We start from the raw sequence: 13,855 nt of genomic DNA on the forward strand, positions 1-13,855 counted from the left end.
GATGGGGTAGGGAACAGGTTTAGGTCACTAACCTACTATTTGAACTGGGAGGACTTCAAGCTCACTGCTAATAACCACTGCACTATTCCAGCTCAGTAAGTTGCACACTTAAAAAGAGTGCAGCGCTGGTAAGTTTCCCCCAAATCATATACAATACCAGCTTTTAGAGACAGTATTTCTTTGGCTTCTTTGAAGCCTCCTATCTGTGGATCCAGCTCCCATTTATATAATCATAGGCAGTTCTTCAGCCTATATATCAAAAATATTTCAACGTTATGAAGTTCAATGCATTTGAATGAGCGTTAATGAGGCCTCATTGAAAATGATCCACTTTAGGTGCTCAGATGTCCTTTTCAAAGTGTGAAGGGAAAAATGAATGGGAAGGTTTCAGTGTGTTGGGACAGCTGTGGAAAAATAGGGTGGCACTAATTAGGTCATATTTCTCAGTAGTTTGGGAGATGAATGTAATCACTTGAGGTTTCACAGTTCTACATTACGTTATTTCCAATGAGTCCAAAATGATGTTATGGATAGCTACTTCTCCGCTGTTCAATTATTCTATAAGTCTCCTTCAAGACTATTTATCAAAAAAAACACACCATAGTCAGTTCCCTGAAGCAAAATGTTCTGCTATGTGGCAGACTAAAATGATTCCTGTTGTATCGCCTTCCTACTTTAAAATATAACACATGATTTTATCCTGAACAAATCAAAAAGATGATGAAGATACTATCTTTTCAAAATTATATTTTGCTGAGTGCTAGAATGAGGAAGTTGTTATTGGAAGGTAGGTCTGATTTCAGGCTTGATTCAAACTATTTATAACTAGGACAAGCCAATCCAGAGGCTTCATACTGCCTGCCGATCATAGGGGGTCAATATTGCAAATGTATAGCCCTGGTACATGGTCCTTTACTTTTAATAATACTGTGCCCATTTACACATCACCAAAAGAAACAAATGCATTTACAAAAAAGAAGACAGAAGAGGGTATACATTTGAATTTAAAAAACCCATTTGATTAATTTAAGGATGACACATAGGCGACCTAGTTAAAGGAGGGAGAAGGAAGAGCATACCTTAGATGGAGGTGCTTAGTATGTCCTTGTTTTCTGTCTTTTTGCATACCTTGCTAGTGGGGTCAGAGGTCTATTTCCTGATTTTATTAGTTCCTCCTCCAGAGTTTTTGACATCCTGCGCCGCACATGAAGTTTAAAATAAATAGCTTACATATTTTATAAGAACTAGTTATAAACAGTATATATGCTGTATTATTAATTAAGGGATTGATTTCAGTTAATTAAAAGTGTTTACTCAATTAATCTACTATTTAAATTTCACTTAAAATAAGGATTGCAAATTAATTACAGTGGTACCTCGGTTTAAGAACAGTCCTGTTTACAAACAATTTGGTTTGCAAACTCCGTAAAACTGGAAGTAGTGTCCTGGTTTGTGAACTTTACCTCAGTCTAAGAACAGAATCTGAATGGTGGAAGGGCACTGCTGGCAGGAGGCCTCATTAGGGAAAGCACACCTTGGTTTAAGAACGGTTTTGGTTTAAGAACGGACTTCCGGAATGGATTAAGTTTGTAAACTGAGGTAATTAATTTCTAACCAACTTATCAATTACAGTGGTAACTTGGTTATCAAACTTAATCTGTTCCAGGAGTCCATTCAAAAACCAAAGCACGGCTTCTGATTGGCTGCAGGAGCTTCCTGCACTCAATCAGAAGCCACATAAGCCGCGTCGGACATTGGACTTCCAAAAAACATTCGCAAACCGGAACACTCACTTCTGGGTTTGTGGAGTTCGGAAGCCAAGTCATTTGACAACCAAGGTACCACTGTAAACATTTTGGCTATAACATTGACTAAAAATGTTCATGGGGGAAAGACATTTGAGTGTGATGTAAAATTTGGTACTTTATGACTCTATTTAACAGCAGCAAACCTGAAAACTTAGTTTCAGCCTTCGAAATGGTTAACAGTAAGTAATTATATTGTGCAATTCAGTCCTGAAATCTTTCTTTTTTTAATTAATCATCATCCATCACATCTGCACATCCTGAAAATAGGCTTTAAAAATATTAAATGATAATACGTATTCAACATATAATCCATTGTAAATCTTGTTAATGGGTACATGTGCTTTCCTCAAAAGAGCACTCACTTGGACTCTTCAAAAAGATAATGAGTGCCTAATTTGAAATTTCCTTAGCATCTCATCTAAAGTACAAAAACAACAAATACAAAGGGAACATTGACAGACACCTGGAGAAACATCAAGAAAGGGGAATAATCGTGAGACACGTCTGCTGTCGATAAATGATTCTTTTGTGCATGCCAGAGACAAATAATCTCTTTCATAGGAAATATGGAAGCAATTAGATTCCTAAAAATAAATATTCATGTCAAATTATTTGCAGTTTTTCAGTAGTGAGCAGCAAAATAAGGGTACCCACAGCCCTGGGCATGGTTTGAAGGCACACAATGCAAAAATGCTACTGAGGCCAGCAGGCCCATAAGGCAGCAGTCACCTCAGGTGGTTGCTCCTCTCCTTCCTCTTTACCACATCCTTTTACCACACCGCCCATAGCCACACACACCTGCCACATCCTGCAGTAGCCTGCTTCTCTTCAGACCCCTTTTCTTTCCCCATGGCAGTGGAGGAGGTGGTGGAGCAGGGGAGGCAGATTTTATTTTTTAAAACAATTTTTGCCTCCAGCAACAAATGTCCTGGGTTGGTTCTGGAAGTTAAGGATGTCTGGAACTTGTCAGTGCCTGGATGGAAACCCTGTGTACCCCAGCTTGAGGTCCCTGAGTTCCTTGGAAGAAAGCCAGCATATAAATGAGATGAAATCAAGTTGTCTGTACGCAGCTGCCAATTATTTGAATCAGTGGTGTGGTTTCAGGTGCATCCGTCACAAATGAGAGTTCGTCTTGTGTCTTTAGACACCAGAACTGGCTCCAGATTTTGGAGGGGTCTTGGGCAAGACACCCTCAAACATCTCCATCCCTCAGTAAGCCCACCTCCTCACTGTCATTATCACTAGAAGCTCCTCCCCCCCATCATTACAACCAATGCCAGGCAGAGACCCAATGAACAAGCAGGCAGTGGCATCTCCTGTTGCTCCTTCTCAACAGCACTGTTTGAGCCAGAGCAAGAGATGGATGAACAAGCAAACAGGTTGTTAGGATGAAGAGAGAGCAGGTTCAGGGGCCTTTTGTTAGCTGTGCCTGGGTGCTTGGCTGATACCTGACAGTGCTGACCCTTTATGCCAGCAATTAATAAAAAGGGGGTTAAAATAAGAACACTTGAATTTTTTTGAAAGTTACCAATGATGGGGCCATGTCTACTTCACCACTGACCATAAATGCAGGATAGTAGTTTATAAAGCCCTAACTCCAGCAAGCTACTTTATTTCTACAAGTTTTGAGTGAAGGGGCAAAAGGACAAATGCAAAGAAGGTACTGCCTTTCTGCCAAAAGGCAACATGTGATAAGTAAGCTGGTTATAAAGCATGGGAAGGGTTATAAGGTGGTAGCCTTTGCTTAAGTACAGGACACTACAAATGCATTGTAGTGCTTTGCTTTGAAAAGTCAAACTGCGAATAAATTAATAGGAAAGGGAAGCCCTGAGAATTGTCAAATGTATTGAAATAGGGGTGTCTGCCTGCTGCTCAACTCAAAATAATGTCAGTAGAGTGTGGCAGGTTACAGAAATGAATCACTGCTTTGCTCACAAAGCCCTGTCAAGGAGAAAGAAATGATAACAAGCCCCAAGTCTGCTTACCAGGAAATCTCATTATACTAAGGTAGAGTTCAGATGTCAGAACAGCAATGCAGCGAGTATCAGGGGAGAAGGAGAATGTGCACATTTTATTCTACTGTACTGCACAAATAAGTACCCTGATTCAATTCCATCTACAAATGTCTTACCCTAAATAGCTTCATGCACTGCTTTAAAGATACAAATACATTTCATTAAGTATATTGGGAACAAATCAGGATGTGCATTTTACAAACAATGTATTAATTAATGAGCACAATTCCTATCGCTTAAATCCAGAGAAGGATTGTTCTGTATAATCTTGTTTCTGCTCACACAAAGTATGTTCTTATAGTTGCCCAAGTTATATACACTATTCAGGCCCTAATCAACATACCACAATCACAGAATCAGGGTTTACAGCCCAGCTGCTTATGCCCCTGCAGGTTTTACATCCCATAGTGCCTGGTTTAGTACCTCCTTCATACACTTGGATGCAGGGAAAGTTTAGAGAAGTCCTTGGGCAAGCTATCCTAGTGCAGGCTTCCTCAACCTCGGCCCTCCAGATGTTTTGAGACTACAATTCCCATCACCCCTGACCCCTGGTCCTGCTAGCTAGGGATCATGGGAGTTGTAGGCCAAAAACATCTGGAGGGCCGAGGTTGAGGAAACCTGTCCTAGTGGAATAACACCAATGATAATGCATGTCTGTGCACTCCCTGCAAGCATCTGGGTGGGAGTTGTATGTCTAGACTCTCCTGTGTAAAGTAAGTATCCACTTGAAAATAAATAACCAAGTATTTGGAATGTGTTTTCACACACCTCTATGACATTTTCCCACCCATTAAGTTAACAATGATTTTTTTCCCTGGCTGGTGCATGTTATACTGAATTAAAAAGCAAAACAAACCCCCAACAACTTCCCATTATGTTACTGAGATTACATCGTATATTTAGTGAATGAATGTTCTTGGAAGAGGAAAAACATCATTTCATTGAACTTGACCAAGTCTAATATCACTGGCATTTCCCCAACAGCATTCTTTTAGTTACTATGGTTACCTCCTTAGTACTTTATCTTGTGTCTGTATACTAATCTGCAAGTTTCCTTTTACTGGAACATTTGGAAAACAACAACTATATCCTCCCAAGGTGCCGTCTGATATTTTAGGTCCTATTGTACTTAGAAGGCTTTCGAGGAAGAGAGGATTTAGATTTTATTTTGCTTTCTTGGTTTGTTCAGAGTGCTTCCAACTGATTAAAACAATTTAAAAGTTATTGGTAAAACATGTTCCTAACTTTGTACAGGCCTGCTAATAGGCATCCTTCTAAAACACTGAAGATGAAGCATCTTGTTTAAATGCTACCCCTTGTTAAAGTATTAAAGAGAGGAAGGGGAGAGGAAGAGAGAGATGCAAGTTTCCAAAGCTATAAAACTACACAGCCCGAATTCATTAAGCTTAACCTACTGGCATTACATTAAGGCATTGCAGGGGGGTTGGACTAGATGACCAGCATGGTCCCTTCCAACTCTACAATTATGTGAGTCTATTATTAAAGCACATCTTTCAATTGCTTATATTTAGGATAAATCACCACCATGTGTTCAGAAACTACTCTGAGTGATTCCAAGAAATAATCCAGGGCATTGAAATGAGGAGGCTGCTTCATCCTTTCAAAGACCTATTGCAATTGCCTGTGGTAATCTCCAGTACAATTGTGAGATGTCGTAGCTGTAGGACATACATCAATCCTTTTGTCCTTTCTTGACCAAAGGAGATGGAAGTGCAATTTATGTTACAGAGTGAATGATGCTCCTGAAGAATTTATGTACAATCCTGTGACAAGAGTTTATGGAGAACCTCATAAAAGACCTGAAGTTCAAAATGCCACAATTGAGTTTATGGCTCCTTCTGAATATATGCTACGTCCACCTCAGCCTCCTGTGTACCTCTTTGTGTTTGATGTGTCACATAATGCAATAGAAACAGGATACTTGAACACTGTATGCAAGACCGTGTTGGACAATCTAGATTTACTTCCAGGAAACACTAGAACAAAAATAGGCTTTATAACATTTGACAGCACAATCCATTTCTATAGCCTTCAGGAAGGTCTCTCTCAACCCCAGATGCTGATAGTTTCAGATATTGAAGAAGTGTTTATCCCAATGCCGGAAAACCTACTAGTAAACTTAAATGAAAGTAAAGAGCTAATTCAAGATTTATTGAAAACTTTGCCTCAAATGTCCACTAACTCCCTCGAAACTCAGAGTGCTCTGGGACCTGCACTACAGGCTGCCTTTAAATTGATGTCCCCCACTGGTGGTCGCATTTCTGTCTTCCAGACACAACTTCCAACTGTAGGAGTGGGTGCGCTCAAACCTCGGGAAGAGCCTAACCAAAAAGCTGCTGCAAAGGATATCCATCTTATACCATCTACTACTGACTTCTATAAAAAGTTGGCCTTGGACTGTTCTGGACAGCAGGTTGCAGTTGACCTGTTCCTCCTTAGCCGGCAGTACTCTGACTTGGCTTCATTAGGTTGTATATCGAGGTATTCAGCTGGTAGTGTCTATTACTATCAATCTTACCATCAACAACACAATCCTCTTCTGGCGGAGAAACTACAGAAAGAGCTGAAACGATACTTGACTCGGAAGATTGGTTTTGAGGCTGTCATGTGAATAAGGTGTACGAAAGGCCTTTCGATTCATACCTTCCATGGCAACTTATTTGTACGATCAACAGATCTGTTGTCGTTACCCAATGTGAACCCTGATGCAGTATATGCAGTACAGATGTCAGTAGAGGAGAATCTCACAGACATGCAGGTTGTCTGCTTCCAGTCAGCTCTCCTCTATACATCTAATAAAGGTGAAAGGAGGATTCGTGTTCACACTTTGTGCTTACCAGTTGTTAGCCAGCTGAGTGATGTTTATTTGGGAGCTGACGTGCAAGCAATTACCGGGCTGCTAGCCAATATGGCTGTTGACCGGTCAGTTACTGCTAGCCTGAGTGATGCTCGAGATGCACTGGTGAATGCTGTAATAGATTCCCTGTCTGCGTACCGGTCCTCTGTCCTAACCATTCAGCAGCCTGGACTCATGGCTCCAATTTCATTACATCTCTTCCCATTGTATGTGCTGGCTCTCTTAAAGCAGAAAGCATTCCAAACTGGGACAAACAAGAGACCAGGGCCCTGCGGGACTTGACATCTTTCCGCAGGGCCTGCAAGACAGAGCTGTTCCACCAGGCCTTTGGCCAGGGCACAGCCTGACTCTCTCCCTCGGCAATCTTTGCGGAGCTCTGGCCCAATGGTTGCCAGTGGCTTGAATTAATTAATTTTATAATGAATGATTTTAGAATGTTGTTTATGCTGTACTTTTGTACTGTTTTATTGTTGTTAGCCGCCCTGAGCCCGGCTTCGACTGGGGAGGGCGGGATATAAAGAAAATTTATTATTATTATTATTATTATTATTATTATTATTATTATTATTATTTACAAATATTTACTATTTTTTAGATTTACATAGCAACCTAAGACTTTGGCAGTGTGTGGAAGGTTGGAGGTACAATAAACTTCCAGTTTATGTATCTAGCATTTATCAAAGCAATTCAAGGCTCTCAAAGCTGCAGAGGTGTTAGTTGGTTTAGGTGGAGATTCCTCTCTGCTGAGCTCTCTGTGTTAACGGGTCTCCCACCAGCTGTGGCAGAACATGTGGATGGGTGACAGGCTGACTGGTGGTGTTAGCTGATGGGTGATTGGAGTGTGTCTTACTCCAAGAGCTGGAACAAGTTTTCATGGCATTGAAACTGCTGCTATAATGGAGGTTTTTTAAAATCCTTTTAAAAGCATTTGTTTCAATCCAAACTGCTTCCAGCTCCTGGAGCAAAAGGCACTGGTGGGTGGGAGAAGTGTGTGTTGCTCCAACAAAGGAACAACTGAAGACTAACTTTAAATTCCAGATTCTTGCTTTGAAGCCGTGTCAGTACCTGCCCCACCCTGACAGCACATAGAACATCAGGTGTGGGGTAGGTGGGCATGGTTTGCCAGAAATAGCCTGGCAGGCCAAATTGGGAGCCAGGCTGAGCCAAATTTGGCCTCTGGGACAGAGATTCCCCAGTCCTAATCTACACAATCCTATGGAAAGGAACAATGCCCTCTTGTACTTCTCTTCCACCAACACACCATTTATATTGTATGCTGTTTTAATTATGTTTCTATTAGCTGCCTTGGGAACACAACTGTGTTAAAGGCATGGGATATATATTTATATATAACCACCACACACACACCCCATGTAGTAGTAGTATGCAAAATGAACCAGGGCTGACTTCAGATTCTAAACACAGATATCTTCCCAATCTGCAATCATATTTATATACTGAAATTAAGTCTGATTTACAGAAGCAACACTGGAGTTTTGTTCATTTTTGTCATCTATTTGAATCCCCCCCTTTTTAAAAAAATAAATAAATCTCTTCTCACTTTGGTCAAAATTCTAGCAGCTTTTGAAACACAAAGCATGCTTCCATTATGCAAGGATACCACCACACTCTTCCTAATGAGAAACACAGTTCTTGTGACATGTCCTGAAGAATACAAATGAGGAAACCAGCAGCAATTTCAGCTGATCTGTCAAATCTTTGGAAAATTGGACAACAGGTTCTTGGCACATTTGATAAAAAATTCAAACCAGCAAAATTCAGCAGAGCCTCAATCGCAGTGCCTTCTTAGCTCCCATTGCATAATTTATTATAATTAATAATTATAATTATATACATTTAATTATAATTATTATAATTAGTTTATTTAAATAATATTATGAAATAACATAGTACGATATATCTTCACTGAAGGAAATCTACGGTACTTCAACTATTTTTTCTTTATAATGGGGGGGGGGGAATTAGGTACTCTCCTGCCGATTTTTTTCATTTTATGCCTCCCTTTAATTCAAGCAAATTATTTTGAGGAATTTCTTGAATTATTAATTACTTTGAGGAATCAAGATTAATGTGTTCTGCTATTATCAAGCTTAGTACATTTTATACTAAAATTATGTAGGGACTAGGAAAGATTCCCCTCTGAAACCTGGAGAGCTGCTGCTAGTCACACAGTACTCAACTATGTTCCACTAGGTAGCCTTTGACACAGCACTCTCCTGCAACCCTCATGCACTCCATCTGCAAAATAGGAATGTTAACATTATCCTGACTGCAACCAACAACTGAGACTATGGCAAGGAGGTGGACCAGCAGTGTAACCAATCTGCAGAGATGTTAAACCCAGACCTAGGCCCTTATACAGGGCTTGAGCCTGAGCCTATCAACCAGGAACTGCTTATGCCAGAGACCCTTAAACTAGAATTCCTGAGCCAGATACTCCCAAGGGACCGCCTCCCTCCAGACTGGGGCCTTCAGGACCTCAATTTCTTGCTTCCTGGCAGAAGTCAGAGGCAGGACCTCATGGAGTATTAGACTCCAGGCCAGAGGCTCTTTACTCCAGGAACAGACAAAGACTGGGACAAAAAATATTGCCTCAGTTTGAGTGCCAGACCATGTCCCAATAGGATGACTGTTTGGAGCTATCCAAGGTCCTGCACCTCCAATCTGCTACCTACCTGATTGATTAACTATCCAAGATGTCATCGGGCTTCTGCTGGAGGAACTGGATGGGGGCTCCTAGTGGAGAGAAGGCTGGTCCTTCAGGAGCGTCTGGCTCAATGATCCCTCAGACTCATGTTCAAAGTCCGGACCAAGGTCCAGATCATTATATGTGGACTTCTACTCATGGTCAATGGAAGACCATGTTATCATTAATACTAAACAGTCTTACAGAGTTGTAAAATTATCGAGATACAGTAAATTTGTTGGCAGAAGTAAAAATAGCAACCCAATTTCCAAATGTTTCAGGATTTAAAAAAAAAATCCATTTGGCACTTAAAGATTGCATTGTGGAATTGTCATCTTAACATAAAAGTGATGGCTTGATGTTTACAGACCACAATGAAGAGTGTAATTACTATCTGTGTATATACACTGTACTAAAATGAAGAAATCAAATAGTCAACTCAAGCAAATTCTGTATGGAGAAAATATTAGTTCTGTGAACATATATGAATTGGGGAAATGAATTAAACTAGAACAGAGTTCACTCTCATGGAATGAGCTTTCCTGCCTCTTCCTTTTCTCTGAACTCCCTGAAAATTCCTTTCCTGTAGATGTGGAACTCCTGGGAATAGCGAGAGATATGGTGCAAGGGACTGCAGAGCGGGAAGTTGGCAGAAATCACGCCCACACCACATGAATAAAGGAGCAACAAGCCAGAGTGAGTAATTCTTCCCTCGTGGGCTGAACTGGATGCATAACTGTTGCATTGTCTCTCTTTAAATTTCTGTTATAAATGGTGTGGTAGAAACCAAAATTCCATGGAAATAGTCTATTTCTGTTAGAGTCACTGGGAAATAATGCACATGCAAAGCACAATGAAAATAGGTCTCTTGAAACAAATAAAGTTTGATTGCAGCTCAAACATGCTTGATCCTAATTGCTGCAATTTTGTTTTTAGGCTCAAGGTTCCCCTAGAGTAAGAGGAGATGTTTCCTGGTAAAACATTCTGGTGCTGATGGCACTAAAATAAAATACAAAGTACTGAGGTTAGGGTTTCCGAATTAATGTTTCCAGTTGTGGAGGAATTCTGAACTGTAAATGTCTTGCCTCAGCATGAGTTGTAGAATGGACACGCTCTATGCGCCATTCATGGCAGGTTTCATAAGTGAAATGGATGCTATAATATTATTTGTAGGTGGGTTCATGAGGCAAACATAACCAATGTATTTCAGCTTCCAGGAAGCCTGTCCTCACAATCAGGAATTGGATGCACATGCACCAAAGTCTTAACATGAGAGCAATCATAATTCCAAATGCAGCATAGCCTAGAAAATAGTTGACTGAGAGACACATTAAGAGAATTCCAGGAAAGACAGAAAACTCTGGCTAACAGGAAGCTAAGGTTAAGGTCAAAGCTGATGAGACATTAGTTGCATTAGGAAGAAATAAACATTAGGAAGAAATTCCTGACAGTAAGAGCTGTTCGACAGTGGAATTTGCTGCCAAGGAGTGTGGTGGAGTCTCCTTCTTTGGAGGTCTTTAAGCAGAGGCTTGACAACCATATGTCAGGAGTGCTCTGATGGTGTTTCCTGCTTGGCAGGGGGTTGGACTCGATGGCCCTTGTGGTCTCTTCCAACTCTATGATTCTATGATTCTATGATTCTATGCATGAATGTAAATTAAAAAAATAAATAGCAGCCATGTTTGACCCTGGAGCCACAGTGGAACAAGAGAGAATGAGCCAGAAGAGTTTAACCTTCCCCCCTTCCATTATCTCAAAGTAAATTGTACCTGCAAACAGAGCTGCCCCAATCATAAAGTGAAATGTGACAGCCGATGCAAACAGCAGATGCACAGGGGTGAGGTAGTGTCCTGAATGCCGTGAGGTAAGTCCTGATAGTGCACAAAGTGAGCAGTGTAGTCTATCTAGGCAGAAAGAGCTATTGAATAGTCCCCAGGGCAATGCTAGAGAGCAGTCAAACAGTCCAATGTTCAATTACAGGCTCATGTCCAATGCAATGAGAAAGGTTGAAAGTCAAACTGTAAGGCCAAGTTCCTGTCTCTGAAGAAATTGGAATCCTAGAGTGAGTCCCAAAATCTAAGTCCAGTGGAGCTCCAGAAACAGTCAAGTAATGGTCTGTCAACAATGAAAGTTGAGCAGACACAAAGTCTCTGCCTTGCTTTTCTTTTGATTCCTCCCAGTTTTATTGGATGCACCTGAGCTTGCTCTAGCCAAGTAGCTGTGCCTGTCCCCTTAATGAAGCATATGATCATGACCTGCCCTGAGCTCAATCAAGCTGAATGACCACCATGATTTTCACCTGATCAGCTAGTAAGCTCTTGCCTGGCTCAGTCTCTTAAAGTGTACTTCCTACTCATTATGTTTTCAGAGAAAGGGGCACCTCTGGTTTTGGTGTCTACTTCCCCTGGCTCCTGTGAACTGTCGGCTGCCCCTTTGACATCCTCTGATGTCCATTGAACACCTCCAAAGTGCCAAACCTCCCCTTCCCCAACTTCAGCTTATCCCAGTGTATACAATCATGGCTATACCCCTCTTCCCTTTCCTCAGTGTCTGCCAGTTCATGACAGGTGGGGAATTGGTGTCCCTCAGTCTCCCACCTTGCTTCCAGGTCAGTTCTGTACGCCCCAGAGAAGCAGGAGGCTCCTGCCCCTGCCCACGCCTCTCCTCCTGCTCCCTTCCCAACCCCACTCTGTGAAAGGGCCTCTGAACAAGGATGAAGAGAGCCACCCAGTGAACTGGGTGAATAGTCGTGAACTGGATGGGCTTGAGGGAGATGGTGGCAGAGGCAGCAGGACATGGAGGAGAGGAACCAGATGTAGGAGAGAAGGGGACAACAGCACAGTCTCTTGTGCTGGTCCTGCCTCTTTAACTGTTATTTAAGCCACTGGAGGCTTCCCTCCTGGTGCTAATTTTCCATGGGGAAAGTTTCAATTGGACCACGATAGGGGGCATGGGTTGAGCCCCCCACTTCTTACATGATGACATCTAAAGGCAGCCCTGTTTAGGGAAGCTTTTAATGTTTAATAGGTTATTGTATTTTAGTGTTTTGTTGGAAGCCACCCAGAGTGGCTGGGGAAACCCAGCCAGATGGGCGGGGTATAAATAATAAATTATTATTATTATTATTATTATTATTATTATTATTATTATTATTATTATTCAGATCCAATGCTGCTTCACATGGATGCTATTTATAATTATTGCTATTATTTACTAAATTTGTATACCCCCCTTCATTCAAAGATCAAAGGGCAGCTCACAACACAAAAATACAAAATGAGAACACAAAATATATAATAAAATAAAACCAATAACCCCACTCCCACAAACACAGAATGTTAATCAGCCAAAGGCCTGGTCAATGGAGAAATGTTTCTGCCTGGTGTCTAAAGATATGTTATGAAGTTGCCAGGTCAGCCTCCCTGGGGAGAGCATTCCACAAACAGGGAGCCACTGCAGAAAAGGCCCCTTCTTGTGTTGCTAACCCTCCGGACCTCTCGCGGAGAAGGTACATAGAGAATTTACATTAACAATTACATTTACATTAACAATGAGCATCCTCATTGTATTCACTCAATTAATGTCACATCTAGTTTAACTGCTAGACCCACTGGGTGTCCTTAGTGGTATATATCTTCTGTAAAATGGAGATAGCACTGATCTGCATTAAATTATTGTTCTCAGGACAAATAACACTATTATAAAGTACTTTTCATGTAAAGTCCTGCATAAATTATTCTCAGTAACAAGGATGTGTGTATTCAAGATAGTGCAAGGAAAGGAAGAAATAAAAAATGTGCAGTTGATGAAAAATGAGGCGGCAGAATATAGTTTATGCACAGCCTGCTTTGTTTGGATGAATTAATTCAGTTTATTATTTTGCCAGAAGGCCACAATACTCTTCTAGTGTGTTAATAATAGATTTTTGGGGAAAGTCAGCTAGGAACTATATGTGATTTTGTCTATAGCTGATGGGTTCATCCCTTATGGTCAGGGTTTTTTTAAAGCATAGAATTTTCTAAACTGTGCTTCATTTTCCCAGCCCCGTACAAGGAAATATTATTTTATGCATCCTTGCATGCATTGCTCAACTGAGTCCTCCATGTGCAATAAATATAAAACATGTTGATTGCTGCTGCAGATGGCCAATTATTGTTGTTGATGACAGCGTATAATCTTATCTTATTCCAAATGGCAAAACTGTATTGTCAATAATTAATTATTGCATGAAAGCTTGACAATCCATAAAACTGTGCAAATTTTGTTAATTTTAATTTTAAAGAAGTTTTGCTCACCCCAAAACATTATCAAAATGTTGTTTGTTTGGCTTTCTGGGCATGAAACGCAGCAGAGATCCTGCCAATATAAATATAAAGAACACTTTGTGGCGCCTAAAGTGGGTTATAGTCTGCTGTGATATCTGTGAATATTTTATCTGACTTGGAAA

The 13,855-nt window shown here is 40.8% G+C and overlaps 1 protein-coding gene across 1 annotated transcript; it reads left to right on the top strand.

Moving 5' to 3' along the window:
* Positions 1 to 5,422: 5,422 nt before the first annotated feature.
* LOC308593627 (protein transport protein Sec24A-like) lies at positions 5,423 to 6,983 on the top strand (the record flags this gene model as incomplete). The annotated part of the gene is given in 3 exon segments (XM_081206076.1): positions 5,423 to 5,529; positions 5,531 to 6,452; positions 6,456 to 6,983. Coding segments are annotated over 3 exon segments (1,557 nt in total).
* Positions 6,984 to 13,855: the final 6,872 nt, after the last annotated feature.

Source organism: Podarcis bocagei, assembly GCF_964188305.1.
Source record: "Podarcis bocagei genome assembly, chromosome: 8".
Classification (NCBI taxonomy): Eukaryota; Metazoa; Chordata; class Lepidosauria; order Squamata; family Lacertidae; genus Podarcis; species Podarcis bocagei.